The sequence below is a fragment of the Penicillium lagena genome (genome assembly GCF_028827675.1).
Source record: "Penicillium lagena strain IBT 129212 chromosome Unknown utg000002l_segment0_segment0, whole genome shotgun sequence".
Taxonomy (NCBI): domain Eukaryota; kingdom Fungi; phylum Ascomycota; class Eurotiomycetes; order Eurotiales; family Aspergillaceae; genus Penicillium; species Penicillium lagena.
Window position 1 is genome coordinate 1,838,587 of NW_026623223.1, and position 26,640 is coordinate 1,865,226.

The 26,640-nt window shown below is 53.5% G+C and overlaps 13 protein-coding genes across 13 annotated transcripts; 6 read left to right on the forward strand and 7 right to left on the reverse strand.

Moving 5' to 3' along the window:
• Window positions 1-124: 124 nt before the first annotated feature.
• On the reverse strand, window positions 125-833 carry N7510_003502 (uncharacterized protein; the record flags this gene model as incomplete). The annotated part of the gene is made up of 2 exons (XM_056975428.1): window positions 125-292; window positions 372-833. 2 exons carry the CDS (start codon window positions 831-833, stop codon window positions 125-127), a joined length of 630 nt encoding a protein of 209 aa, XP_056835384.1.
• A 205-nt stretch (window positions 834-1,038) lies between these two features.
• On the forward strand, window positions 1,039-7,176 carry N7510_003503 (Peptidase C50 separase; the record flags this gene model as incomplete). Its single annotated transcript, XM_056975429.1, has 1 exon — window positions 1,039-7,176. The coding sequence occupies one exon, from the start codon at window positions 1,039-1,041 to the stop codon at window positions 7,174-7,176; it is 6,138 nt and encodes a 2,045-aa protein (XP_056835385.1).
• Window positions 7,177-7,381: 205 nt separating this feature from the next.
• N7510_003504 (S-formylglutathione hydrolase) lies at window positions 7,382-8,480 on the forward strand (the record flags this gene model as incomplete). The annotated part of the gene is made up of 4 exons (XM_056975430.1): window positions 7,382-7,637; window positions 7,714-7,937; window positions 8,014-8,208; window positions 8,295-8,480. 4 exons carry the CDS (start codon window positions 7,382-7,384, stop codon window positions 8,478-8,480), a joined length of 861 nt encoding a protein of 286 aa, XP_056835386.1.
• An 831-nt stretch (window positions 8,481-9,311) lies between these two features.
• Window positions 9,312-10,775, reverse strand: N7510_003505 (uncharacterized protein; the record flags this gene model as incomplete). Its single annotated transcript, XM_056975431.1, has 1 exon — window positions 9,312-10,775. The coding sequence occupies one exon, from the start codon at window positions 10,773-10,775 to the stop codon at window positions 9,312-9,314; it is 1,464 nt and encodes a 487-aa protein (XP_056835387.1).
• Window positions 10,776-10,821: 46 nt separating this feature from the next.
• On the reverse strand, window positions 10,822-11,874 carry N7510_003506 (exportin family protein; the record flags this gene model as incomplete). The annotated part of the gene is made up of 1 exon (XM_056975432.1): window positions 10,822-11,874. The coding sequence occupies one exon, from the start codon at window positions 11,872-11,874 to the stop codon at window positions 10,822-10,824; it is 1,053 nt and encodes a 350-aa protein (XP_056835388.1).
• A 167-nt stretch (window positions 11,875-12,041) lies between these two features.
• On the reverse strand, window positions 12,042-12,335 carry N7510_003507 (Armadillo-like helical; the record flags this gene model as incomplete). Its single annotated transcript, XM_056975433.1, has 1 exon — window positions 12,042-12,335. The coding sequence occupies one exon, from the start codon at window positions 12,333-12,335 to the stop codon at window positions 12,042-12,044; it is 294 nt and encodes a 97-aa protein (XP_056835389.1).
• A 456-nt stretch (window positions 12,336-12,791) lies between these two features.
• Window positions 12,792-14,579, reverse strand: N7510_003508 (xylulokinase; the record flags this gene model as incomplete). Its single annotated transcript, XM_056975434.1, has 2 exons — window positions 12,792-14,033; window positions 14,085-14,579. The coding sequence occupies 2 exons, from the start codon at window positions 14,577-14,579 to the stop codon at window positions 12,792-12,794; spliced, it is 1,737 nt and encodes a 578-aa protein (XP_056835390.1).
• Window positions 14,580-15,767: 1,188 nt separating this feature from the next.
• On the reverse strand, window positions 15,768-17,183 carry N7510_003509 (cation diffusion facilitator family transporter; the record flags this gene model as incomplete). Its single annotated transcript, XM_056975435.1, has 2 exons — window positions 15,768-16,399; window positions 16,448-17,183. The coding sequence occupies 2 exons, from the start codon at window positions 17,181-17,183 to the stop codon at window positions 15,768-15,770; spliced, it is 1,368 nt and encodes a 455-aa protein (XP_056835391.1).
• Window positions 17,184-17,413: 230 nt separating this feature from the next.
• On the forward strand, window positions 17,414-18,544 carry N7510_003510 (putative SIR2 family histone deacetylase; the record flags this gene model as incomplete). Its single annotated transcript, XM_056975436.1, has 1 exon — window positions 17,414-18,544. The coding sequence occupies one exon, from the start codon at window positions 17,414-17,416 to the stop codon at window positions 18,542-18,544; it is 1,131 nt and encodes a 376-aa protein (XP_056835392.1).
• Window positions 18,545-18,707: 163 nt separating this feature from the next.
• N7510_003511 (cyclin-dependent serine/threonine-protein kinase phoA) lies at window positions 18,708-19,806 on the forward strand (the record flags this gene model as incomplete). The annotated part of the gene is made up of 3 exons (XM_056975437.1): window positions 18,708-18,755; window positions 18,810-18,833; window positions 18,898-19,806. 3 exons carry the CDS (start codon window positions 18,708-18,710, stop codon window positions 19,804-19,806), a joined length of 981 nt encoding a protein of 326 aa, XP_056835393.1.
• A 987-nt stretch (window positions 19,807-20,793) lies between these two features.
• N7510_003512 (putative cAMP receptor-like protein) lies at window positions 20,794-22,332 on the forward strand (the record flags this gene model as incomplete). The annotated part of the gene is made up of 4 exons (XM_056975438.1): window positions 20,794-21,053; window positions 21,110-21,312; window positions 21,404-21,954; window positions 22,012-22,332. The coding sequence occupies 4 exons, from the start codon at window positions 20,794-20,796 to the stop codon at window positions 22,330-22,332; spliced, it is 1,335 nt and encodes a 444-aa protein (XP_056835394.1).
• Window positions 22,333-22,469: 137 nt separating this feature from the next.
• N7510_003513 (NAD(P)-dependent oxidoreductase) lies at window positions 22,470-23,201 on the reverse strand (the record flags this gene model as incomplete). The annotated part of the gene is made up of 1 exon (XM_056975439.1): window positions 22,470-23,201. The coding sequence occupies one exon, from the start codon at window positions 23,199-23,201 to the stop codon at window positions 22,470-22,472; it is 732 nt and encodes a 243-aa protein (XP_056835395.1).
• A 272-nt stretch (window positions 23,202-23,473) lies between these two features.
• N7510_003514 (uncharacterized protein) lies at window positions 23,474-26,115 on the forward strand (the record flags this gene model as incomplete). The annotated part of the gene is made up of 3 exons (XM_056975440.1): window positions 23,474-24,019; window positions 24,069-24,452; window positions 24,502-26,115. 3 exons carry the CDS (start codon window positions 23,474-23,476, stop codon window positions 26,113-26,115), a joined length of 2,544 nt encoding a protein of 847 aa, XP_056835396.1.
• Between the last annotated feature and the right edge of the window lie 525 nt (window positions 26,116-26,640).

Here is a 26,640-nt window from a genome sequence, read left to right on the forward strand (position 1 = left end):
TTTGGTGTAAAAGTCTGCCATATGCGTGCAAAGTGGCAGGTATATGGTTCTATAGGCTTTACACAATGGTTGTAGTAAAGTCCAATATCTTGTATAGTTGTATGGTAGCCCCCCAGAGTGCGTCTCAAAAGAAATTCGTTTTCCGCGTTGATTGGATCTTGCTCTCGTCGCCTAGATTGGCGGTGGCAGGTGCCACAGAGTCCTTTTCTTGGGCTTTCGGTGTCTGGCTTTGCTTTTGTGGCGATTCGGACTTGGAGTTCTTTTGGTGCCAGAGAGAATCCTCTTCCTCAATCTCACGGAGCACTAGAGAGAAGCAAACAGTCAATAAGATGTACAGACTTGACCCAGCAGAGGACCAGTAGGTGGCATACCCTCTTCCCATTCCCGTTCTTTCGCCTCATCGCCAGTACCCAACAACCTCTCCACATCGACCGTCTCCCCCGCTTAACCTTCTCAATCACCTCCCGCAGGAGCTCAATCTTCGCATCTGTCGTCCGGCGATAGGCCGCATAGTCGTTCTTCAGAGTCATCAGGCGAATAGCCTGCGACCCGATGAGAGTGAAGATGATGATGTAGAAGGTGGCTGGGTTCCATTCGGTGGATTTGGTGTCTTTCGCTGCGCGCTCCTTGCGTGTCCCGCGGTTGCGGATGAACCTGGGAATCATCGCCGTCCATACGGATGTCTGGGCGATCTTTGGGAGGTGGTTGGTCGTCGCATATCGTCGCACTTGCAATGGAGCGCGGCACCTGGGTGTGGTAGAGAATATAGAGTGGTTGGACCAAAGATGCCGCAAGGTTGGCCCAGAGGACCGGGTCCGTAATGGTGTGGCCATGGTTATGTGAGTGCTATGGGGGCTGAGAATAAGGAAGAAAGAGACGATTCGGAAGTTCACTTTACGGCCTAAGACATGAGGCATCAACGCTATTCCCTGTCGGGAGTATTGTTGCTGCGACAACCAACGCCAAACCCAAGACAAGCAAATCACCACGAGCTTCAAGTCCGATGAACACCACAGGAGTAATCGCCTCCCTCCCATCATGGCGGTCACCGTCCTGCCTGCCGATTCCCTGAGCGAATCCGTCAAGCTGGCAGTCCGGTCACCTTCGACTTGCTCCGCGACGACCGTGTCGTCCCTCCAAGCACTCCTACGCGGTGCGTCCCAACCGCCAGACGTCAAATCGACTCGGAAGAATACCTCCTCAAAAGACACTGCATCCTCTCGAACGAAATCCATTCGGACAAAGGCCACCGTGAAGGGCGCGTCGCAATCGCTGGCTGAGCAGGATGCCGCGGGCTTGTCAAGCCAAGAACGGCTGGTTCTCGCGACGGAGGTGTTCAATACGACATTGAAGGCTCTCACCGATGCATCGAAGAAGACTCAGGCTTCTCCTGACAGTACACCGTCACGAGAGTCCAAGTCAGCTGGGCGAACAACGGGGAAAGCGTCAGCCACCGAGCTCGGAATTCATTCGGCGGCTGAATGTGCCAGGTTGGCATTGGCGACTCTGCGAATGCTCAAGACGGACAGAAATCAAGACAATGGGCTTCCCAATATGCAGCTCGAGCAGGGTGTGTGCGTTTTGGTGGGCAAATTGATTTCCCTGGGACTCAATGACCTGGCCTACAAGGAACTCAGGTCTCTCAAGCGGCGGATCCAGCAATACCTTGACCTGACAGCCGCCGGAAAGAAGAGAACAGACCCCAGAGAGGCACAGGATGACGAAGCGGGAAAAGAACGCATGTCTGATTTGATGACGTTTTCGAATCTGACAAACGTGAATTCCCTCTATGGTCTTCTTGTTCCATTTCACTCCAACGCAATGCGCCTCATTGCAGCGGACAGAAAAGCCTCCACAATTCAGAAGCTCTGCCCGTTTTTACAGCTGTCTGACCCCAGCAGTCCAGCCCAGGTGATCATGGCTGCTGCAAATTCTGGAAATTTATCAGATGACAAGGCTGCTCTCCAACTGCAGTTGCTGGCGAATACAGTCCTCTCGTTCTGCCCGCGTACCCCTCAATCATCCGATAACGTATCACCATTGAATCCCCTCACCACAATAACTTTGCAACTGTTGTCTCTGGAAATTCGATGCTTGAGCTGGAAATTGTCTGGCCATGTGTGCGACGAGACCAAAGAGGTGTTGGATCCATTGGCTCGCTATATTGGAGGCTTCTCTCACCGCAGCAAAGGGATTGAGAAATCCGAATTTGCCACTATTTATAAAACGATAACCCGCCTTCAATCTACCGTGGCAGATTATAAGAAGAAGACACCGGATCAGCCTAAGAACAGTACCCCCTCTGCCAACATCATGGTCGTTCTCGGACAGCTTGCTTTGGACGCGGGCTGCTTTGAAGAATCCCTGAAGTTGTTGAACCAAGCGGTTATACCACTTTGGCAGAATCAGAGTCTTTCTCTTGCTACCGTCCGATGCAAGATCGCGATTGTCCACGTCAAAACATCGAAAAGTTCGAAGGGCTTTTTAGATGAATTCTTGAAGTCAATATCCGATGCCACTGCGGCACTGGCACTACAACTGAAAGGAAGCACCAACGACTTGGATGAGCTGCTCGTCGAAGCTGCAAAACTCAAGAAAGTGACTCTCGCCTGGTTTGGAGACGCCATCACTAAAACACTCGCCAATGACAGCAAGGCAAATGAAGTCTCCAACCAAATCCGAGAATACTTACAAGCATTCTTGAGATTTCTCAGGCGTTATGTCGGCCGCGCACCCACCGAAGATAATGACAAGGAGACAAAGATGTTCCTCGACCGCATTGCCATGTCTAAAAGCATCGTGATTGCCGCCGTGGACTCAGCTGTGGCTGTTGGAAAGTTGTCTATAATGTCACAGAGCCCGCCTTGGGAGGATATGCTTCCCATCCTGAGCGATTCCAATCGTCTGCTGACGACCATCGAGGCCGAAGCTAAGGAATCTGAACATATCGGTGCATCACTCACGAAAATTTCCAATCTTTTCTGGTCGCGATATATCAAAGAAAAAGAAGCGGGACGAGGCTACCGAGAGCTTCTGCCTCTTCTCAAACAATCAACCCACCTGCTGTCGACCTGCTCGCCTTCCCACAGAAACCAAGGTTTTGCTGCTTTGAAGTTCGAGAGAATTGCTCATCTGTACTTGGATGGGAATATGCACAATGAATCCGAAAAATCGTTTCGACAGTCAATCAAAGAGTACATCGACACCGGCACTTTGGAAAAAATTGCAGAAGATGGCGCAGCAGATCTCAAAATGGCTTGTCAGGATCCCAAAAGTCATGGTTTTATGCTCGGCCGCGTGCTTTCTGCCTTTCTGAAGATGAAACTGCGGCGAAAGGGCTCCATCTCCTTTGCTCTCTACGATGACACCGAACTGGAACAGGAGCAAAGGGGCATGATTCTCGAGTGGCAGATGAGCTTGCTTGTCGATATGCAGGGCAGTTCCTCCAGCGATGACGATTTTCGTGCGACTCTCAGTCCAGTGGTCTCCAATCTGCTTGATATCTACTCCCCCGACCTTTACCCTATCCGCCGTCTTCGGGTGATTATTTCTGCTCTACGATTTCTCCTGGAACGCCCGAGTGCCTTGGACTCGACATTGCATGAGAGGCTTTTGAACGAAGGCACCGAGAACTTGGGTTTCGAAAACGGCTTTGCAGAAGACACTTATCTAGCTCGGTTCGCACCCCACACCGCAAATTCGCTGCGTGTAATTATTGGCCTTCACCAGGGTAAGATAGACGCGAGTGAGTTAGGCGACGTGCTTGCTTCATGGACATCCATGGCCCGCCAATGTCAGGACTTGGATTCTCTCCTTCTCTGTGTGAACGATACAGAGTACTGGGTTCTTCAGCTCAAAGCGCTGGTCGACTACACGGAAATACACGGACTCTGGAAAGAACAGCTCAGCGCCCTTGAGTTGATTATACTTGCTGCCGAGTTTCAGCAGACTGGAGACCCCGATGTCATTATCATTTTGTCTCGGTTGGTCTTACAGAATTGTCGACTTGGATACTGCCAGAAGGCGGGTGATCTCCTCTCCCGCGGTGAGCAATACCTCGCCCAGCACAAGGTGCCTCCCCTCGCGACCATCTCCTACAAGCTTGCACGAGCGGAATACCTCCTCGAAACTGGAGAAGTTGACAAGGCCGTGTCTATGCTGTCAACCGCCCGAGGACTGTATGAGAAAAGCCAGAACTCGCGGGCGGACTTGTCGGTTTTGACAAAGATCTCCTGGGAGAGGCTAGTGGCAGATGCTGTTTTCATTCAGTCGCGGCTATTTTCAGCGCAGGGGTCGATGACGCAGGCATTGTACTTTGCCAAGCTCTCTGTACGATTGAACTGTCGCATCTGGGCCAAGGTCGAGAAGCTGGCGCAGAGAAAACAAGACAAAGCCTTGCCCGCAGCAGCTAGCTCCGAGGTTGAAGCAATTGCTGATGGAGTTGCCAAGCTTGATTTATCCCAGAATGGATCTTCTACAGACTTGTCTTCTACCAGCTATATTCAAGGAGCACCTTTCTGGCCGCACCTCGGCTCACATCATACCTGCTTGTTGAACCTCGCGACCTTGTCTGCCCATCATGGTTTGTTCCAGGATGCCATCTACTATGGAGAGCAGGCATTGAAGATAGACAAGACTTTGGATGCCAATATTCGACTCATGGCAGCGCAGACTCAGCTTGGGAGCCACTGGATTCTTGGAGGCAATGCCACACAGGGCCAAGAGCTCCTTGCAGCCGCAGTGGAGTCGACCAAGCAAACCCAGACAAGTATTGAGTCCGTTTCTCTGCAGATGGCCCTCGCTTCGCTTTACAAGGAGCAAGGTCAACATGAGAAGGCACTCCGCGTGCTTCTGGAGGCCGATAAAATCATCACATCAGTCACGTCCTCTGATGTCCCCGGTGCATCAGACGATGTCGCAATCCTTGAGGAAAAGATGGACAACTTACGGGTACGTGGAAGCAGTCGCCGAGCTCAACCTGCTGCCACAGCCACATCTACCGCCCGACGCACACGTGCAACCACGGCGACTACCAAGCGGGCGGCACCCGCAAAGAAAGACCTTTCCGGAGCCCAGTCCAAGTCTCTACTTCGGCTCAAAGGTAGTGTCCTCCAACAGCAGGCCGACTGCTTGCGAGCACTTCGCGATTTTGAACGATCTGCGCGCACGCTCGATGAAGCACGACTGTTTGCCGTGGCACGAGAAAGCAGAGTGTCGCTAGAGATTGGCGAGAGTGAGCACCTGCTAGCAGACGCGATTCGACATTTTGCCAGCCATGCAGTCTACTGCGTTCTTCCCGAATCTACCATTTCACTACCCTCACTCAAATCGCCGTCCAAGGCTGCACCCGAGATCACCGTCAAAGCTTCAACTGCCAAAAGAACAAGGGCTCCTGCCAGAGGAACGCGCAGGGCCCAAAAGGCTACCGAGGATTTCTCGATAATGTTATCGAAAGCCGGAGATTGTCTCAGCAGTGTCTTTGCTGATGCAAGTATTCTTGGCTCAACACTTGATGGCCACGCTGCGTCTCGTCTGATGAGCCGGATATCAATGCTATCGCATGCTACTACTCCCGGAGGCCCAGCTACCTGGGCCCAGTCGCCTGCAAACATGAACGAGATTGGACGCGTTGGCGCCTTCGCCCGTGAACGCATAGCAATCGACATCGATCGACAACTAGCCGACTTTGCCGACCCTCTACTCTGGCCGACTTCGTCTGGTTCAACCGCTGAGCTAAACGATGAGATGTGCTCGAACTTCTCCAAAAACTACGTGGACATCCTGCCCGAGAGCTGGAATGTGCTTTCACTGTCATTGAGTGCAGACCAGACCGAATTTGTCATCTCGCGTCTGCAGAAGAACAGTGCCCCTTTTCTTCTGCGACTTCCTCTCCGACGCGGCAACTCAGACGAGGATGAAGAGCAGTTCACCTTTGAGGACGGCAAGGAAGAGATGCAGGAAATCATTAAGCTGGCGAACGAAAGCGCGCACGCTGCCAAGTCTCAGACTAACAGACAGTCCAAGAAAGAGTGGTGGAAGAATCGCGAATCGCTCGACCGTCGTCTGGAAAGCCTTCTTCAGAATATCGAGAGCCTCTGGTTTGGCGGCTTCCGGGGTGTATTCTCGCCGCTGTCCCGGGAGACGACTGCCCTGGCTCGCTTCTCGAGCTCTTTCCAGGACATCCTCGACAAGCATCTTCCTTCCCGGCAGAAAGGTGGCAAAAACTCTGGGCCTCAGCTGACGCTTCACCAGAACGTGGTAGAGTTGTTCATCGGTCTGCGAGATCTGGAAGCGCAGGAGGAGCCTGAGGATACGCTGATGGACCTACTCTACTTTGTGGTGGATATTCTCCAGTTCCAAGGAGAGCGCAACGCCTACGACGAGATCGACTTCGACATGATGGTCGTTGATACTCTGGACGCGCTGCGCGGCTACCACGAAGCCGCGCGAGATGAATTGGCCGCACGCTCTGCGAATCACACGGTCCTGGTGCTGGACAAGGCTCTGCATTTGTTTCCATGGGAATCTCTTCCCTGCCTGCAAGGCTTCCCCGTGTGCCGTGTACCATCCCTAGAGTGTCTACGAGAGCGCGTCCTCCAGTTCGGGAGCTCCCGATCTACCGCCGTGGCTGATCGCACCTCGGGCAGTTTCATCCTCAACCCAACCGGTGACCTGCGCACAACGCAGAATACCTTTGAGAAAGACCTCGTGCGCCTCGAATCCTGGACAGGGATCATCCACCGCGAGCCAACAGAAGACGAATTCCGCGCCTCGATCGAATCCAAGAGCCTGTTTCTGTATTTTGGGCACGGGAGCGGCGCGCAGTACATCCGCGGGCGCACCATCAAGCGGTTGAGCCAATGTGCCGTCGCTTTCCTCATGGGTTGCAGCAGCGGCACGTTGACTGAGGCCGGCGAGTATGAGCCCTACGGCACGCCGATGCATTATCTGCACGCGGGCAGTCCGGCGCTGGTGGCTACGCTGTGGGACGTCACGGATAAGGACATTGATCGGTTTGCAGCGTCGGCGTTTGAGCAATGGGGGTTAATGGGAGGAGTGAAGCGCTCGGGAGTCGCGCTGGACGAGGCGGTTGCGCGGTCTCGAGGGAAGTGTGTATTGAAGTACTTGAATGGGGCGGCACCGGTGGTGTATGGCGTGCCGGTGATGTTACAATAATTATCTCTCTTTTTTCTCTCTCCAGTGCGGGCAACCTAGGGACTCGTTTACTTGTTTGGATTATTCTTCTCCTCATGCGGGGCGCTTAGGAGAACCCCACGTCGGAAGACGTCAACCTTCAATTCTTACTATTTCTACCCGATCCATCCCTTTCTTCCCTTTCTACTCCCCCACCCCTAACTCACTCACTCCCGGGAACATCAATATGGCCGTCACCACCAAAGCAACCATCGCCTCCTTCGGCGGCAAGCTGCTCAAGCTCAGCCACGCCGCCTCCACTACCCGCTGCGAAATGAACTTCAACCTCTACCTGCCGCCGCAGGCCCAAACCCAGAAGGTGCCCGTGCTGATCTATCTCTCCGGTCTGACCTGCACCGCCGACAATTGCTCCGAGAAGGGCTTTTTCCAACATGCGGCGAGTAAGAAGGGCGTTGCGGTGTTGTATCCGGATACCAGTCCGCGTAAGTATCCCTCCCTACACCCGGATAATTCATAGTATTTAATTATGGATGGATTAATTGATTATGTATCTACAAGGCGGCCTCAAGATCGAAGGCGAAGACGACGCCTACGACTTCGGCTCCGGCGCAGGCTTCTACGTCGACGCTACGAAAGCTCCTTACGACGCCGGGTACAACATGTACAGCTACGTCACTGAGGAACTGCCCAAGACTGTCTTCGCGGCGTTCCCGCAACAGCTGGATGGTAGTCGTGTGAGTATTACGGGGCATAGTATGGGTGGACACGGCGCCCTGACTTTGGTGAGCGGTCCCTTACCCTTTTTTGGGGGTTCTTTCGAAGCAATGCTTGGAAGAAAAGGCTAATGGATTGGGATAGTACCTGCGCAACCCTGGCAAATACAAGTCCGTCTCTGCGTTTGCGCCCATCGCCAATCCCATCAACTGTCCCTGGGGCCAGAAGGCGTTCAAAGGCTACTTCGGGGATGAAGCCCAGGCGAAGTGGAAGGAGCACGATGCTACAGAGTTGATTAAGAAGTGGTCTGGTGGGCCATTGGATATTCTGATCGATGTTGTATGTTTTATGTCTTTCCCTCCATCTTGCCCTTCTTCCTTTTCTTTGTCTGAATACGGTTGATGTCTAATGGATATCGATATCAGGGAACCGGCGACAACTTCTACAAACAAGGCCAACTCCTCCCCGAAAACTTTGAAGCTGCTGCCCGCGATGCTGGTCTTTCCGGTGTGCATGTGCGCTACCAGCCGGACTATGATCATTCCTATTTCACGATGGCTACCTTTTCAGATGATCATGTCGAGCATGCGGCGAAGTACCTCTTTGCATAGTGTGTTCTCCCCTCTTATCTTTCAAACGAGTCTGCCTGTCCTTCCAAAACAAGTGTAGATGGATGCCTAGGGCTTTTTATTTTGAGGGTCTTTTCTGATAGATGATTTCTTGCTTGAAAGTGATCGCCACACCAAGTCTGTTATTTGAATTCAGATCAATCAATGAAAATTCATTATCATATCGACGCAAAATGGGGCTATTAGCGGGGCTGCAATAGAATGAGAAGGGCCAGGATGACTATCTGTGTTATAATTATGCTATAATTGAGGATAGGTACAGTCGGATCCAAATCCATAATGGTTCATTCATTTCATGATTACACTATAGGATTAATTAAGCCAAACTCCATTTATCATTCATTTCTCAGTATGGATGAACAAACAACTAGCTAAAAAGCTGACAATGCTGCACTAGGAGAAGGGATTGTACTCTTATTTCGATCATGGTTTGAGACAAACTTTTTGTTTTTCTTTTCCTCTAGTGCTAAACCTAACGGTTCATTTCATTTCATTCCGTCATCTTTTTGAAATGAGAGAAAATATGACAACATGGTATCTGTGCTTCGCAGATGGTGTGGATGGTGTGTGGGTAGATCGTTCGAGGACAGGGTTTCATCACCTCGTCTTGTCTCGTGAAGAACAAATAGAAGAAACAAAAGCTATGACATCAGGGGAATCTAGGTGAAAGAGGAGGGTAAAAGGAAGGAGGAGATGTCATGGAGATGGATAGGGGTGAGATGAAGGATAGGGTGTGTGTGGAAGGTGATTGTTGTTCATGCGCTTAGTCGTTGGATGAAGGACTGTGTGGCAATTAGTTAGAAGATTGGTGACTTAGCAAGCACTGGGCACACTTACTGGGAAGAACTGCCGGAATCCCCTGATGTCCATCTGGCTCAATGCATTCAAAAACTCCTCGATCAGATCCGCCCCCATGCCCATGCCTGGCAGCTCCTGGTTCCGTAGGTACTCTGCATACTCCATGCCGGTCTTGAGGTAGATGGTGCGCTGTAGGCCGCCCGCTTCCGCGAGGACCTGCTTAGCGTGTGCATCTTTGGAGTTGAATGACGGGTTAGCAGGCAGAGCCCAGCACAGAGGCGAGAAGCGCGAGATCATGAACCCGCCGAACCCGGGCAGAGCAGTCTGCGTCGCTGCAGCGCCGTTGGCTGCTGCCGGGGCGACATCTGGCCCGCCCCAGCAGAGACCCATGCGAGCCAGCACGGAGAACGCCATCTTGGCCGTTGTGAAGTCGTCGATGTCTTTAGCAAAGTGTTCGATGGTGGTGATGACAGTCTCGAACAGCGGCTGATTTTGCTCGCTGATGATCACGGCCCCGAGGTCGTTGTTGAACACTGCTAGCAAGAAATTCAAATACTCGCGCTTCAGCTCCGCAAGCTGGATCTCATCATCGGTGCCGGTCGTGGGGTCCGCAAGGCCCGAAAAGACCCGCTGTAGGAAGGGGGTCAAGAGGGTGTCGAGGATGCTGTAGATCTCACCCTTGAATCCAAAGATAACTTGGTCCAAAAGACGCAAAAACAGGGCCATTTCGTCGCGCGACGAGGTTTGAGTCAAAAGCCCATCGATCCAGCGGGGCAGTTGGGGGAGAATACGTGCTCCGAGGACGCCGATGAGCCGTGAGAAGGCAAAACGGGCTGCAGTCCGAATGTTAAAGGACGTCTTGAGAGATTCCAACGCAACCAGCGTCGCCTCTGCGACTTGGCAGAAAGCCTCCGAGACTTCCACTGCTGGCAGGGCCCCTTGGGTGGGCGTGCCAGGCGTCCAGTCCGAAAAGCCGCGGGCGAGAGTTCCCAAAGCCATTATATCGTGATGGATCTGTAGCAGTGCTCGCTCGTCGTTGGATTTGGCTGCTGCGAGGTTTCGTTCCATATCTCCGAAGATGGGGTTCAGCACCGACTGCGCGTAGAGAACCTGCTTATCGGCGGTGACTCCAGGAGTCGAGCAGATAATCCCAACTGCCTCAAACAGGTACAGCTGGCTCGTGAATACGGCATCAGCGGAGCCTTCATGGTCTTCTGATGACATCTCGTCGCCCTCATCGCCCTCCGAAGGCACCTCGGCCTGAATCACCAACAAATCGCCCAAGGCTTCCACCACCGTCTGGGCCACATTGCCAATATGGATACGCAGCTGCTTCACAAGTCGCTGGAAGAGGTACCAAGAACGCGTCTTGACTTTTCGGACAGGGTGATGCACAAGTTGAAGGAAACTTTCCAAAACGCCGGGAATGAGGTGGGTATGGTGCTGGAAGAACGAGCTGTAGCGAACGCAGATCTCCATGAACTGGAGTTGGGTGGCGGGGTGGGTGAAAGAACGGATATCTGCATCAGATTAGAAACAAGGCCCTGCTTTGAAACATCTGGTTGGACTTACCCGACTCCACCATGTGTAGCATCATCTCAATTAACCGACTCGAGGCCGGCCCATTGGGCGCGCCTTTCATGTAAAGACCACCACTCTTGACCGCCAAGTCTCCAAACAGATACATTTCATGCAACGCAAGATCCAGGTCGCGCCAGTCGAGCTGGCCCCCCGACGCCCGCAAGTTTTCAAAAGTTGTACCCACAACCTCCGAGATGGCATTGATGTAAAGTTCCTCGTCCGTAAAGGCAATGACTTGCTGCAGGACACCCAACCGTTTCCGCAATTCTTGAAACTCCGCCTCGTCTGTTTGCTCATCCTCATCTCCCCAGTTCGAGGTCTCGTCATAGCGCATCTTGGCCACGATTGCCTTGAGAACTGGAAGCAGAATCGACTTGTTCCGCTCTTGGAAGGACGGGTTGGCCTTGTTGAGTTTGCGGAGGTAGGTGACCATGTCGTTGACACAAGGGATGACGGTCGAGCAGACTTCATCATACTCGTCCGAGAAGTAGCGCAGGACGTGTGGGAGGAAGACCTGGAGCAGGTTATCGGCCTTCTCCTTCACCTCGCCCGAGTCTGTTTCCAGCACCCGAACAATATCCATGACCGTGCTATTGACCAGCTTGGCCACCGTCTCTGCTAGGTCCGTGTCGTACCTCGATGTGAATCGGTTCTCGTGCAATGGTGGGCTGTTGGACAGCTGCGTGACAATGGAGTCGAGGTTCAGGAAGACGATCATCTCAATCTTATCTGCCGGCTTCATCTTCTTGCCAATGATCTCTGTGAAGACGTCCACCGCAGCATCCCGGACCCGCTGCTCGCCCGCCCGCAGCTCCTGTTTCTCTGCCCGTCCCAGCTGCTGGAACAGCAGGTCCAGCATGGCCTGGTTCACCACCAGCCCAATATCAATCCAGCTGACCCAGCTGCCCACCGCCTTGAGGCACATCTCCACAATCACGTCGTCCCCATCCCGCCAGTCCGACAGAATCTCCTGCCAAGAGCTAGCAATCTTCTGCATGTCCCTTTGACGAATCAAATCTTTGAGAGTATTTGCTTTGTCCTGGTCCACCCGTGATCGTGACACTAGTACATCACCAATCTCTTCATGAATGGAATTCACTACCCGTAGGTAGAACACAATCCCTAGCGGGTTGTCCCGGGTGGAGCTCGAGGTTGACTTGTAGGTTAGGCCCAGCAGATCATCGATGCAGGACTCCCAGCCATTGGCATAGAGTGAGGAAAAAGGAAGGTGACGGTTTGTGCAAGTTTGTTTTGAATGTAGGGGGCATCCGGCGTGGCCGTCCCGTCAGGCCCGTAGAATTGCCGTAGGTACGCCAGCAGGCCATCTCGCACCACGGCAAGGGCAGCCAGATCGATCAGCCCTGCCTGAGCGGCACTGTTGACAATCTCCAGGCTGACATGTCGCACGACTTCGGGCTGTGGGGGGACTTGGTGAAGAGGGCGAGGCAGACCTGCCATCCGGAGGGGTCAGAGCGAAGCTGGTTGAGGTAGTCGAAGGCCTGGGCTTTGAGGGACTGGTCGGAGGATGAATTCCAGGCGATCTCAATGGCATTTGCTACCTGTGGGGAGAAACATGGTGAGCACCGGATTGCCCCTCGGAGGTGTGGTGGGGGGAGAGAGTGCGTGAGGATGTGATCATGAGCACAGTAGGCAGGAGCTACGCATTGTGCAGAGACGACGGAGGGACTTACCTGTTCTTCCATCTTCGACCAGCCGATCTGTGACGAGAGAGTGCAGAGGAGGTAGGTGGTGAATGAATCGTGTGGTCCAAAATGTTTTTTCGGTGGATCCTTGCCGTCCTGTCTATCGTAAGCGCCCGACCATCTTCATCTGTTATGACAAGGTATAGAGTGAACTAAACACTACAATAATAATGATAATAACTTTTCTCATAGTGATCAAAATTTATAGGATTTACAGTCCACGCGTATGCCCATTAGTGCGCTCTGCCTCCTGGCGCAAGATGTGCTGCTCCATCTTCTCAAAGCCCTCCACGGCCCGGCCGTACTGCTCAAACACGCCCTTCTGGTAGCCCTCGGCAATCTTCTCAATAAAATCTTCCTCATTCCACCGCTGGCCTACCAGTTGCTCAAAGGTCTGTCCAGGCTGGCGCTCAATGCCCCACACAGCTTTATAGGCAGCCCCGAGGGCACACGCATTGTCACCCACATCGAGCTTGTACACTCCCTCACTGCCGCCGAGGATCTGACCGGCAATCTCCGCAATGGCCTTGTTCTTGGACCCGCCCCCGACCAGGTAGACCCGGCGTGGCTGGGCAGGAATGCCCTCGCCGGGGCTCTGGGTCAGGCCGTGCGACCTAAGACGAAGCGAGAGCATCTGGCTCTCCACGATGGCGCGGGCTTCGTCGTGGGGCGTAGCCCAACCGTCCGTCGTCTCTTGCAGATTGCCGGTGGTCGGGTCATAGTTGAAGTGCCACTGTCCCGGGCGCAGATTTGGCACGATCTCATGTCGGGGGAAGAAGAGGCCCATCTTCATGGGATCGGATGAGCTCCGCTGGCCGAGTGCCGGTGTCTGTAGAGCGATCTGGTCGAAATTGGCCCAGGGCTGCGCGGGCGTGTCCTGAAGAACATCATTGATGGCATCCCGAACCTGTTCGCGCGCGAGTCCGCCATTCTTGTAGCAGAGCATAAACATGTACAAGCCGGGACTGGTCGGGTGGTTGAAGAAGTGGGTGGCGGGATGCGGCTTGTACGCCGGCGTGGACATGAGGAAGGTCGTCGACGTGCCGAGAGAAACCATTGCGTCCGAAGGCAGCAGGGGCAACGCCAGGATAGTGGCCGGGTTGTCGCCGGTCGCGGGGATGACCGTGCAGTCTGGGCTGAAGCCGAAGCGCTCCACAAAGTACGAATGGACTGGGCCCAGGTGTAGGCCGCCGTCCTCGGGCACCTCGCCGAGTTTCTGTCTGAGGTCCTCGACGCCAAATTTGCCGGAGCAGAGCTGAAGAAGGGTCTCGTCGTAGGCGCCTTGCTTGATGTTCCAGAGGTTCATACCGCAGACATCGGAGATATCAAAGGGAGCCACATGGCCCAGGAAGAGCGAGGCCAGGAATGAGGAGACGAGCGAAATTCGTGATGTCTTCTGGTATACTTCGGGGTGCTTTCGCGTGAAGCGAAGGATTTGAGGGCCGGTGAATCTCTAAGCGACGGAGTCAGGGGCAATCATGCAATTGCTTATTAGGGATCTTACATGGTGCGCTTTGCTGCCGGTGGCCATGGCCAGATGCTCCGGATCACCTAGCATGGCATCGAACTCGTCGCATTCGTGCTGGGTGCTTGCGTCCTGCCAATTCGGACTATACGGGTGCGAAAAAGCTCCCGGCAGCTGCTCCTCAAGTGTCTTGGCCGGATCCAGGGTCTTGAGGAGTCGCTCGGCATCCTGGCCCCAGTATACGCTGCCGTGCTGCTGTCCGGCGCCACTGATACCCTTGACTCGGCGAAAATCGAGGCCCTGCCGTTTCAAGCTGTCAAGGACACTGTCCAGGGCCTGGAGCCACAGTGCGACCGGAGCGTAGACCTCATGTTCGGCTTCGTTGGTGAGCACGCCCTTTTTGATGGGGAAGCCGGTGGAGTCGGCATCGAAGTCGAACTTGGCGATGTAGACGACCTTGAGCTCGGAGTTGACGACCAACCCCTTGAGTTGTTGGGTCGAGAGGTCGAATCCGATGTAGAGGGGGGAGGCCATGGCCAGAGTGTGCGATGGAGAATTGCAAACGCGACCGATGGGGGGTGATAGTGAAGAAGAAGTATTTATCCAGGTCGGTAAAAAGGACGAGACTCACCGCAATCAGTTCAGGAATGAGTCCTCGGCGCCGGATCGTGGGGTGGTCCCACAGTGATGTAATACTTTCTTCCACGGATTATTCGAATACTATAGGTATCCTCCTGTTTATTCTCTTCTCTGCGATACTTGTTATTCTCGACAATAACCAATTTGAACACACAGACTATGTGCATGGGATTATCGGTGCATTAGTGTCGGCTTAGGGTTAGGCGGATCACCCATTTAGCCGAACGCGGTAAATATGCTCGGGAGAATCGACTTCAGATCATAGTAATAATCCTGAAGTAAATAACTAAAAGGAGTATGTAAAAATCCAGTCGACAAATTACAACGCACTGTCCGTTGATCTACGTTCGTCCTACTTGTAGTTAGTCGGTCGAGCAAGGCCCCTGCCAGCTCTCGTCAGCCTCAGCCCAAAAATAGAACCACCGTGCAACAACCACCACCACCATGAAACTGGCCGACTCGCCCAGTAAGATCCTCCCTTGTATCGCACTCCGTGTTCTACTCCTGTGCGAAGTCAACGCGTTTGCGCATACCTGTAGGCATGCCTACTCGGCCCTAAAAATCCATCTCTATTCGCGATCTGGTGCTGGCGGCGGCACCTTGCGGAAATGAAGACGTCTTCCGCCGTAGCGTCGGGAGATGGCTGAGCTGCTGCGTGCAACTCCCGATATTAACTTCTAGAGTATTGGCAAAGATCTCTTTTGCGCAGATCCTAGCACCGCTCATGCGCCAAGAGGAACGGTTCAATCTCAATTTTCGAGATCGAGAGGGATACAGTGTTCCATCTCTTGACTCGGGAAAGGGACTTTCAATATAACTCGAAAACACAACTTCTCGCCCCGCAGGATGCGAGTTACTAGCGTCTGGAAAGCCATCACAAGGCGTTGCACAATAAACAATCCGGACAATTAAAAATCTTTTCATTTTCTATGGGAGTCTGCGAGGTTCAGTATACTTCTATATATCCACGCGGTCTATACACAGTATAATCCACAACCCTCTTCATCCCAAGGGGGTATCACATGCGGCTGTTCCCATCCAAACCCAAAAAGAAAACAAGCCCGAAAGTCAGCTGTCGTGCCGTTAGTTCCTCTTCCGAGTGCCATTCTCCTCGACGTGGTGGTGGAGATGGGACCCAGATGCCTCCGCCGACTCCTGTTCACTGGGTTCAGGGCTGCTTCGGGCGCTAGGGACAATGAACTCTTCAGAAAAGGTGAGGTTCTGCTCTTCCACAGGAATGAAACGTATCTTGACCCGCTTCACGCCGCGCACCTGGGCACCCACGACCTTCCGGACGGCTTCTTCCACCAACCGCGCGCGTATGATAGCCCAGTCTCCCGGCACAGCCAGCTCAATGTCCATCAAATAATTCTGCCCGGACTTCATGCCCTGAACGTCGTGGACCACCACCCCATTACCGTCTGCAATTTCTTGCAATGCCTTCGTAGCAGCCTTGTGTACGGAGGATTTGATGTCGTCGTCGACTGTCGTGTCGGCCAGCTCCAGGAGAGAGGTCTTTGTATTGCCCCAGCCGGCTCTGATGACCATCAGCGAGATCAACAGCCCGCCCACTGGATCCAGCCAGGTGGCGTCTTGGAAGACATAGCTTCCCCCGATGGTGAACAGAGCCACAATACTCGTCAGGGAGTCGATGCGGTGGTGGACGGCGTTGGATGCAAGGACCGAGGACTTGCGCTCAGTGGCGACCTTCATAGCTGCGCATGGGTTAGCGTAAAGTAGCACAGAGACAAACAAATACATACTCGCATGGTAGAGCCATTCCTTAACCACGATAGAACCTGCAGCCAACCACGCCGCGTGGATACTCGGCCCCAGGATATCCGCGCCGTGACTGTGTGAATGCGAATGGCCATGCCCCAGTAGTCCCCAGTGAGCCACTGCCTCCGCCACCTCGGGGTAGACCTGACCCAGCAGGATCTGCCCAGCATTGAGACCCATAAACACGCCACCGCAAAGCAGTAGCCCGCTCACACCCAGCGCCCCGATGCTCTCGACCTTTCCGTATCCGTTGGGGAAACGCTCGCTGGGCGGCTTGAGTGACAACGCGACAGTGCCCAGTGTCAGGAAGTCGGACACGAGATCGGTCAGGGCATGGTACGCGTCGGCTATTAGGGCCTGTGAATGGAAGACGTAACCGCCAATGAATTTCCCAATGGCCATGGTGAGGTTGGCGACTAGACCAATGCGTGTGATCCGCACGCCGGCGTCGTTTTTGTTCGTGGACGTGAGGTAAACATTGTCGTGGTGGTGGTGATGGTGGCCGTGGCCGTGGCTGTGGCCGCCGTGGGCCCGTGATTGTGTAGCCATGAGAGGGAGAGAGGAGACTGCAGGTCGAAGGGATCGAAGGTGAGCATGCGAAAGGGAGAGGAGGGAAGGGTGATGAGGTTTGGTCGAAGATGTGAGGACACGAGCGCCAAAGCCACGTAGGATCCCGGGCGGACTGGAGAGCCTAGGACGCAGCCTGCGCAGGGGCTGCATCTTCCGTTGGTTTGTGTTCCTGAAATCAATAATCAAGGATAGCGGGTGGTCAAGATTATTCTTCTTCTGTTGTCCCCTCGATCATGTAATCCGGCAAGTATTCCTGCTTCAACAATCCCGTCGACACACTCTGGCGTCATCTTCCGCACCATGACTCTACACCTCCTCTCCGACTGTGGATTTTCTCGATAGATGCCAAGAGCAACGAGTACGCAGACGATGCGTCTTCAATGACGACGCCCGCCATCCGCATCCCCTTCACAGGCCCGCTGCCGCCCGCCATCATCGTCCCTCCGTCCGCGAGCACCCTTGCCGGAGCCATCGATGCCATTTCTGCCTTCCTGACGGCCTCGCCCTCCCCCCATCTCCGGGGTGTCGATGTTGGCCGGTATTCACAGACCGTCCTGCTGACTGGCGCCGGCATCTCCGTTGCATCCGGCCTATCAGACTATCGAGGCGAGAATGGCACCTACCGCAGAAACCAGTCCTACCGACCGATCTATTATCATGAATTTATCTCCCGCCATGAGTCGCGCAAACGCTACTGGGCGCGCAGCTTCGTCGGCTGGCCGGGGCTCGTAAAGGCGCGCCCAAACTCGACGCACTGGGCCATCCGCGACCTCGGGGCCAAGGGATATCTCAGCTCGGTAGTGACGCAGAACGTCGACTCGTTCCACTCTCTTGCGCACCCGGAACTGTCGACTATTGAGCTACATGGGTACCTCCGGTCGGTCGTTTGTACGAGCTGCCGCAATCAATTCCCGCGTGCTGACTTCCAGGCTTCTCTGGAGAAGCTGAACCCGGCATGGGCGGAATTTCTCGCGCGCGTGGTGGCATCGGGTGCACTTGACACAGAAAACCCGGAGGAGCAGAGGCAGAAGGGCCTGAAGCTCAATCCCGATGGCGATGTCGATCTCGCCGAGGCACCGTATTCGACCTTCCGCTATCCCTCCTGCCCGACCTGTCTGACAGACCCTCCTAGACTGAAGGATGGGACCCGAGCTCACGTCGAGGTGGAAAGCGATGGGGCCTGGATGCCGACGTCCAACGCCGGGATCCTGAAACCCGCGGTGATCATGTTTGGCGAGAACATCGATCCGGCGGTTAAAACCGCGGCCGAGGAGGCGATTGACGATGCCGGACGCCTACTGGTGGTCGGGAGCAGTCTGGCCACCTACTCGGCGTGGCGCTTGGTGGAGCGAGCTCGATCTCAGGGCATGCCCATTTCCATCATCAATGTCGGCGGCGTCCGGAATGAAGCAGTGCTGTTTGCGCAAGAGGGCCATGCCAATGTGCGGTGCAGCCATCCATCGCAGAGCATCTTGCCGCATGTAGTCGATCGACTTGTGAATATCACATAGAATAGATAAACATGACAATCACATAATTCGTTCGTGCCATCATACGTATATTGTATGGGCAAATAAATCTAGTCGAGTCCGAGTCTATTAATACTTGGTGGGGCACTTCTTCCCTCCCTCTCCTTCACTCTTCCTCCCAACCATCATCCATTCCTTATTCACCATGGACAATAAGTCGCAGCAACCCAGCTCGTTCCAGCAGCTGGAGAAGGTATTATCTCTTTTCCTCTCCCGTCATACTCATCACTGACTCTCTGTCCGACAGCTCGGTGAAGGCACCTATGCCACGGTATGTCCCGGATCTCACGCCTCTCCCTCTCCTCTCCACCACCCGGACTGACCGGACCCTCTAGGTCTTCAAAGGGCGCAATCGCCAGACGGGTGAAATGGTCGCCCTGAAGGAAATTCATCTCGACTCCGAAGAAGGCACCCCGTCGACCGCCATCCGCGAGATCTCCCTAATGAAGGAACTGAAGCATGAGAGTATTGTGTCGCTCTACGATGTCATCCATACAGAGAACAAGCTCATGCTGGTCTTTGAGTTTATGGACAAGGATCTGAAGCGATACATGGATACCCGGGGCGACCGCGGCCAGTTGGACCCAGCCACCATCAAGTCCTTCATGCACCAGCTGCTCAAGGGCATTGCTTTCTGTCATGAGAACCGAGTGCTGCACCGCGACCTCAAGCCCCAGAACCTGCTGATCAACAAGAAGGGCCAGTTGAAGCTGGGTGACTTTGGTCTAGCACGCGCCTTCGGTATCCCCGTCAACACTTTCTCCAACGAAGTGGTCACCCTCTGGTATCGGGCCCCGGATGTCCTGCTAGGCAGCCGCACCTATAACACCAGTATCGACATCTGGTCCGCTGGGTGCATCATGGCGGAAATGTATACGGGCCGGCCGCTCTTCCCCGGCACGACCAACGAGGATCAGCTGTTAAAGATCTTCCGGCTGATGGGCACGCCGTCGGAGCGCTCGTGGCCCGGCATTTCCCAGCTGCCGGAATACAAGCCCACATTTCACGTCTACGCAACGCACGACCTTGGCCTGATCCTGCCGCAGATTGACCCCTTGGGTCTGGATCTCTTGAATCGCATGCTGCAGTTGCGCCCGGAGATGCGCATCAGCGCCAACGATGCCCTGCAGCACCCGTGGTTCCATGATCTGCCCCAGGTCCATGCTCAGTTGCAGCAACAGCAGCAGCAGCAGCAGATGGCCGGCCAGTATGGGGGCATGGTCCCGCCGCAACCGGCCTATTAATCACGGTGTCTGTGCATGATGAGATGACGAGTTTGAGATTAGACGATTGGAAATGGGTGGACAAGGCGTTATACCCGATTGTTCTGACTTTTTGTTTTCTTCTTTGATATTCGCATGTTAGGTGTGGGAAAGACAAGGAGTGTTTATGTTTCCTTCATTTCGAATTGATCGTGCTCTGTATTCAATTTATCGATCTACTTCGTCCCATCTTCCATAAAAACACACCCCCTGCGCCTAGGTTTCTATGCCTATTTGAAAATCCTCCTTTTCGTCAGTTTCTGTTTGCATCTGGACTCCGGCCCTTTTGGCAATGTTTCGATTGAGCTGCCTCCCGCATGGACCATTGACGGCTGCCATGTCCGACTCGTTCCGGCTGTTGTCACGCGATTTATCTGTTTCCTCCCGGGCAGGAACGGTCATTCGCCTGGGTTTGTCTGGGCATCGCCGAGCTGCTTTTCTCCGGGTTATTCCACGTCCTTAGGGTGAGAACAGACAAGAGCAAGGTCCTACAGAAACCATATACCCGAGGTGTACCCTTAATTCTGATGAGAGTCACATACTGAGACCTGATCTCCGGTACTCTAAGGTGGCAGATATCATCACGGTAAGATCTGTGAAGTTGACTAAATATATATTTTTCGTCGGTAGGAGAGAGAGGGAGGAACTATTGGCAATTTGTGTTTCTCTTCTTTTGCAAGTCCTTCTGCCCCAGGATGCCCCATCCCGGCTGGTGAACTACGAGCAGTACGACAAGATCAGACCCGGGCCGGGCTTCCCTCTCACCTGTGTCTTACGTCCGCTGCAGATCGTACAGGGAGTAAGCAGGCTGAGACCAGATGATCGCCCTCCGCGCTGTCGGGTCCTAAAGCCCGCATCCTGGTTTACCTGGACACCTCGTCGGGGGGTGAAATCAGGCATTAAATGCTTCGTCTGCTTAATTTCGCTGGTTTGAGCAAGGTCGATATAGTGATAATAGAACACAAAACCATGTCGTCGGCCACGCAAAGGCAGTTAGACGCCATCTCGGCCACAGAGCGCGTCTGCTCGACCATCTCGCTGATCGGGACTTTTGTCATTTTGACCACATTCATCGGTTCCAGAGGCTTTCGGAAACCTATTAATCGTCTGGTCTTTTACGCTTGCTGGGGTAATATCATGACCAATATCGCGACTCTCATTTCGCAGGATGGCATTCATGCTGGGGTTGGGAGTCCGCTGTGCCAGTTGCAGGCATTTCTCATCCAATGGTACATACTCATCATTCTTGTTGGATCTTTCATGGTTTATCTCTGACTGTGCTCAGGTTCATGCCGGCAGACGCCCTCTGGACCTTTGCCATGGCGTGCAATGTCTACCTGACCTTCTTCCACAAATACAACTCGGAGCAATTGCGTCGATTAGAGTGGAAATACGCTATATGCTGCTATGGCCTGCCGTTTATTCCCGCCTTTGTCTACTTTTTTCGTAAAATCCCATGCTCGGGGGCGAGTCTACGGCTCCGCTATTGTGAGTCTGACTCGAGCATAAGATCTTCCGAGATATTAACATCTGCAGCTATGGTGCTGGATCTCTATAAAATGGGATTTCCTCCGTATAGCCGTCTTCTACGGTCCGGTTTGGTTTGTCATCTCCTTGACATTTGCCATCTACCTGCGTGCAGGGACAGTCATCTTCCAGAAGCGAAGCCAGCTGCGAAACATCGGGGCTATGGATTCCCTCGACACAGATGTCCAACCTGAAGCCCCCTTCAAAAAATTGGCAGGCATCCACGTCATCAGCGAGATCGCCTGTTCATCCCCTGAGCGCCGCTCTATGACTGCCAGCAGAGCTGTGCCTTGCCGCAGCTTTACCTCGTCGGACTTCAGCCCATACTCTGTTACCATCGAGGGAGGTAGTAGTAGCAACGTCAGTGGTGCCTATATTGTACCGTATAGTCACGGAATAAGTCCAATTCCAGATTCACTATCTACATCAAAACTACCTCCGAGTCCTCTCCGTACCAATAGTTCCACTCCCAAACCTGTGCGCTCCGAAACAACAGACTCGCACTCGCAGCGCCGTGCAGTGGCAATGGCGGCGGCCGACACGGCGACCTGTGCGTATTTCAAGTGCGCAATCCTGTTTTTCATCGCATTACTCGTGACGTGGGTACGTTCCCCCCCCCTTCGTTCAAAAAATCACAAGCCCTAATAATCGACTGCTCAGGTCCCCTCAACCATCAATCGAGTATACGCCCTCGCTTACCCGGAGGCCTTTGTGTTTGGGCTCAATTACGCCTCCAGCTTCGTACTTCCACTCCAGGGATTCTGGAATTGTCTTATCTATGTCTCTATCTCATGGCCGGCCTGCAAATCCCTCTGGGCTGATATGCGTGGTCGTGTGCCGTTGTTGTCGAAGATTGCACCCATCAGTATATGTAGACCGGTGCAGTTCTCGCAGAGAGAGGTGCGGGATTTCCGAGTTCCGCATACTATGGATGGGCATCATTCGGATGATAGTATGCAGGAATTGGCAAGAGTTAGGTAAAGGGATGTGGGCTTCGGCCGATGTACAAGTATATAATGGGCTGAGACATCTATAATCTTTAATACTAATTTGAATGAAAAGCAAATGCTAAAAGATAGTAATTACAGTATCACAGCAGGAAATATATCAAACCATGATCAGTTGGTCAACGACACGCACTTGTTCAAGTACCGCGGACCCTCGCATAAGATGATGTTGTCCGCGATCCATTTCCCCGTATCCTCTTTGGAAATCGTATACCCAATGGCCGCAGACTCCCTTCCGGTCTTAATATCCTCCACACCTACGAGGATCTTCTTCGTCGTCTCCCCTTCCCGCAAAATGGACGGACGAATCAGGGTGTAATTCTCGCCACTTCCCATGAAGATATCTTCCATGGCCTTTTTATCAACATGCGGCACCTTGAGAAAGAAATGGTAAACGGGATCCAGGATCATCGGGCTGTCGCGACCAAATTTTGATATGCCCTTGGAGCTGCAGGAAATAATCTGCGGGCGACCCGTGGCGCCGTCGCGGCGCACCTGGGCGAGTGCTTCGAGAAGAGCCGTCGCACCCTTTTGGCAGACTTCTGGGTCGTCGATGGTCATTTTGGAGATGATGGGTTTGCCTCCAATGGTGCTCACGATCAGGTCGACCAGCTTGCCGTCTTCCGTGAGCAGACACTTGGACACGGCGGTGACATCATGGGCATTGCCCTCAACAACTTTGAGATTGGGTGTTGTCTCTGGTGTGAAGATGGCTGTGAGCTTGGAGGGATAGCGGCATAGCGCGATGCACTGGTGGCCTGCCGCGAGAGTGTGCTTTAGGGCTGCCAGGCCCACGCCGCCACTGGCGCCGAGGAAAGCAACAGATTTGATGGGAGAGGTCATCGTGATTGCTTATTAAAATGTGGATGGATGAAAGTGTGAGTTCTTTGCGTTGTTGGTTGATTTAATTTCTTGACAGCGCGCTCGACGCTGCTTTTATCTACATTGTAGGCTCCGAAAGCTGCGCGAGGCTGACAACAGTGATTCGGCGTTTCTTCGCGCTGACGGCATTGATTACATACCCACCATCAGCCCAACTCATCAATAAACCTGAGAGCGAGATTAACGCGACAGTCAGCCGAAACGAATTTAGGCGTTAATAATGTTATGCTAGCATGGCACAAGCACCGCCCACAGCTTCAGCGCCACTGACAATGAGCGCGGTCGCCTCGGTCTCGGATGCCGAGAAACGCGCGAGGTCCCCGCCCAAGGCGACCCCCAAGCTACGCAGCTGTGTCATATGTCGCAGTCGCAAGGTCCGCTGCGACAAAAAATCTCCGTGCTCGAATTGCCGTCGCGCAAACATCGCCTGTGTCTTTCCATCCGCTGACCGTCCGCCGAGATGGGCCCGACGTCTGATATCTAATCAGCAGGCAGCACAGGATGCCCCCGTGGCAGACCATATCATGGAGAGAATTCACAGTCTCGAGACCCTCGTCAAAGAGCTGCGCGGGCAGCTCGAACAGGCTAACTTGTCCGGGGGTCCTTCGGGGGTCAACTCGCCCGGCAGCTCCTCGCAGGATCCAGATCCTGGCCATCAGGAGAATGCTTCGTCGACGCCTGAAGGCAATGTTCAGAGGCAGTTCGGGAGATTAGTTCTCCAGGATGCCAGCCAAAGCCGATATTTCAGTAGTGGTTTCTGGTCCCGAGTCACCGATGAGGTATGTCAATCTGCTCTGCCGTGCTACCTGGATTGACGTTATGATTCAGCTCGATGGGCTGAAGATGGACACTCACGGTCTTCTACTAGAGGATTCTGACAGCTCGGAAGATGAGTCTTCCACGAGAAAGACCCAGTCTACTCAGGAACTCGGCCGCACGCCTTCCGAGCGCCATGCATTCTTATTTCGACATAACTTTAGCCCTTTTGTCCCCGATTTACGCGAGTTCCATCCATTGCCATCTCAGATACCTTTTCTCTTGGATGTCTTCTGTGAGAATGTCAATGTGTTCGCACAAATCGTCCATCGCCCTTCCATTGTGAAAATGGTCCGGGAGCTTCGCGGTAGTGACTTGACGAGTCTCAATCCAGGCAATGAGGCCTTGATCTTCTCGATTTACTACGCGGCCATCACTTCTATGGAGGACGATGATGTATGTTGATATTATGGATGGACAAGAATTATGACTGACCATTGTTCAGGTCATCATCAATTTTGGATCTACCAAAGCCGAGCTCAATCTCAAATTCCGTCTTGGCCTGGAACATGCGCTTGCAAGGGCTGATTTCCTCAATGTGCCTGATTTAGTTCTGGTGCAGGCATTTGCTATCTTTCTGGCTCTGGTTCGCCGGCATGACAGCCCACGGTTTGTGTGGATGATGACCGGTTTGGCCATCAGAATGGGCCAGGCTCTGGGGTTACATCGCGATGGCACCAATTTCAAGCACCTCACTCCATTTGAGATTGAGATGCGACGAAGAGTCTGGTGGGTCTTGTGCTTCCTGGATGTGCGAGCATCGGAAGACCAAGGCATGGAATTGACCATTGCGGCCGGCACCTACGACACCAAGCGGCCTCTGAATATCAACGAGGGAGATCTCCATCCCGATCTGGAAAAAATGCCTCAAGAGCATGAGGGTTTGACCGACGCGTCCATTATGCGTGTTTCGATTAGCATGTGCGAGATCACCAGACAGATTATGTCGCCCAGTTTCAAGAATCAGGCCCCGAGCATGGAAGAACAGAACCGTCTGCTGAACGGATATTACCAGATTCTCGAACGGGAATTTCTTCAATATTCGACCAAATCCGGGAACATTTCGTACTGGGTTCAAGTTACAGTCGCACAAATTTGGATGGCCAAGATGACACTTTTGACCTATCTGCCTGTGCTCTTCTCTTCGCCCAGTGAGCACTTCTCCGACGAACTTCGAAGCAAGCTATTGGTGGCCGCCATCGAGGTCGCCGAGTATAATCATGCCCTGAACGCCGAGCAAGCCTGCCGCCACTGGCGCTGGCTTTTCCAAACCTACACCCATTGGCACGCGGTGGTGTACCTTTTGATTGAAATTACGCGGCGTCCGTGGTCACCCCTTATCGAGAGAGCCTGGGTGGCCCTCCACAGTGTATGGCTCATTCCAACCCAATCGCACATGGACAAAAACCTACGAATCTGGTTCCCCTTGCGTAAGCTAATGGGTCAGGCCCGTCAGCACCGCGAGAGGGAGCTGGAGAGATTGCGGGGGGATGCCCTGGCTGCCGAACACTTGGAGAGGGGGGACCGGAAGATGCCGGTGCCTTCTTCGATTCCGGGGCCTTCTTCAGCCGAGAACACCAATGCCGCAGAGTTCTTTATTAAGCGGTGGCACCAATTACTAGCCCCAGTGCCGACTGGAGCCGGATCTACAATCAGTGCCACCACCCGTGCGCCTGGCGACAACGCCACGAGGGCTGCCAGTCTCTTGGATCCCTTTTTTGCAGCTAATATCGATCCTCCGAGCAACATGGAAAGCCACTCCCAATCGCTAGTTGAACCGACATATCGTGGTGGATCACACTCGGACCAGAACCTGTCAAGTGCTACTTCCAAAGTCTTCGGACCGGATCTGTCGACCACTGCTCCCGTGTCTCCATTCAATATGAATGACCCAACCTCGGCCCATCAGGCCGGCGTGGTCCCCTGGCTGTGGGCGGATAATAGCACATCCGCAGAATCTCCCAGTCTAGATATCCCAATGGATGTGGACGGCGAGGTTGACTGGTACAATTGGGTTGAGTCAGCTAAAGAAGTGGAATGGGATACAGGGCGTTCATAGGATCGTATGTATAGAATACCTACTACAGTGGCGGCCTATGGAGGGTGCTGTCTGAGACGGGCAGGTATCAAGCGATTTCAGATTCGTCCAGCCATCCACCGACTAGGCCTGGTGGCTTTCAGGTCCCCGTGTGATATATCTATGGATCTGACGTAGAATAAGGCGGACAGAGGTCTCTCTAAGTATAAGAAGTTTCTCAATGCGGAATAACGGTTCTCAATTCGAATCTAAGATCATATAAACATCTAGCTTGATAGTCACCTGAGTAATGACGTTTGGCATTGCCAGCAAATTTACTATTTCTTTCTTTCCTATTTCCTTCCCAGTCAACCTATCTACGTCTCATCCCTCCAAAAATCACATACGCAGGGCGGAACATCCATACAATCTGGCTGCCTGGCAGTATCTCGCAGTATTAGTGATTAGTTGGCCCCCACTTGAATTCGGGACATCTTTCACTAAAATGTCACCTTCCCAACCTCGGCGGATGACTCTCAATGACTCACGAACAAATTCGCCCTTTTC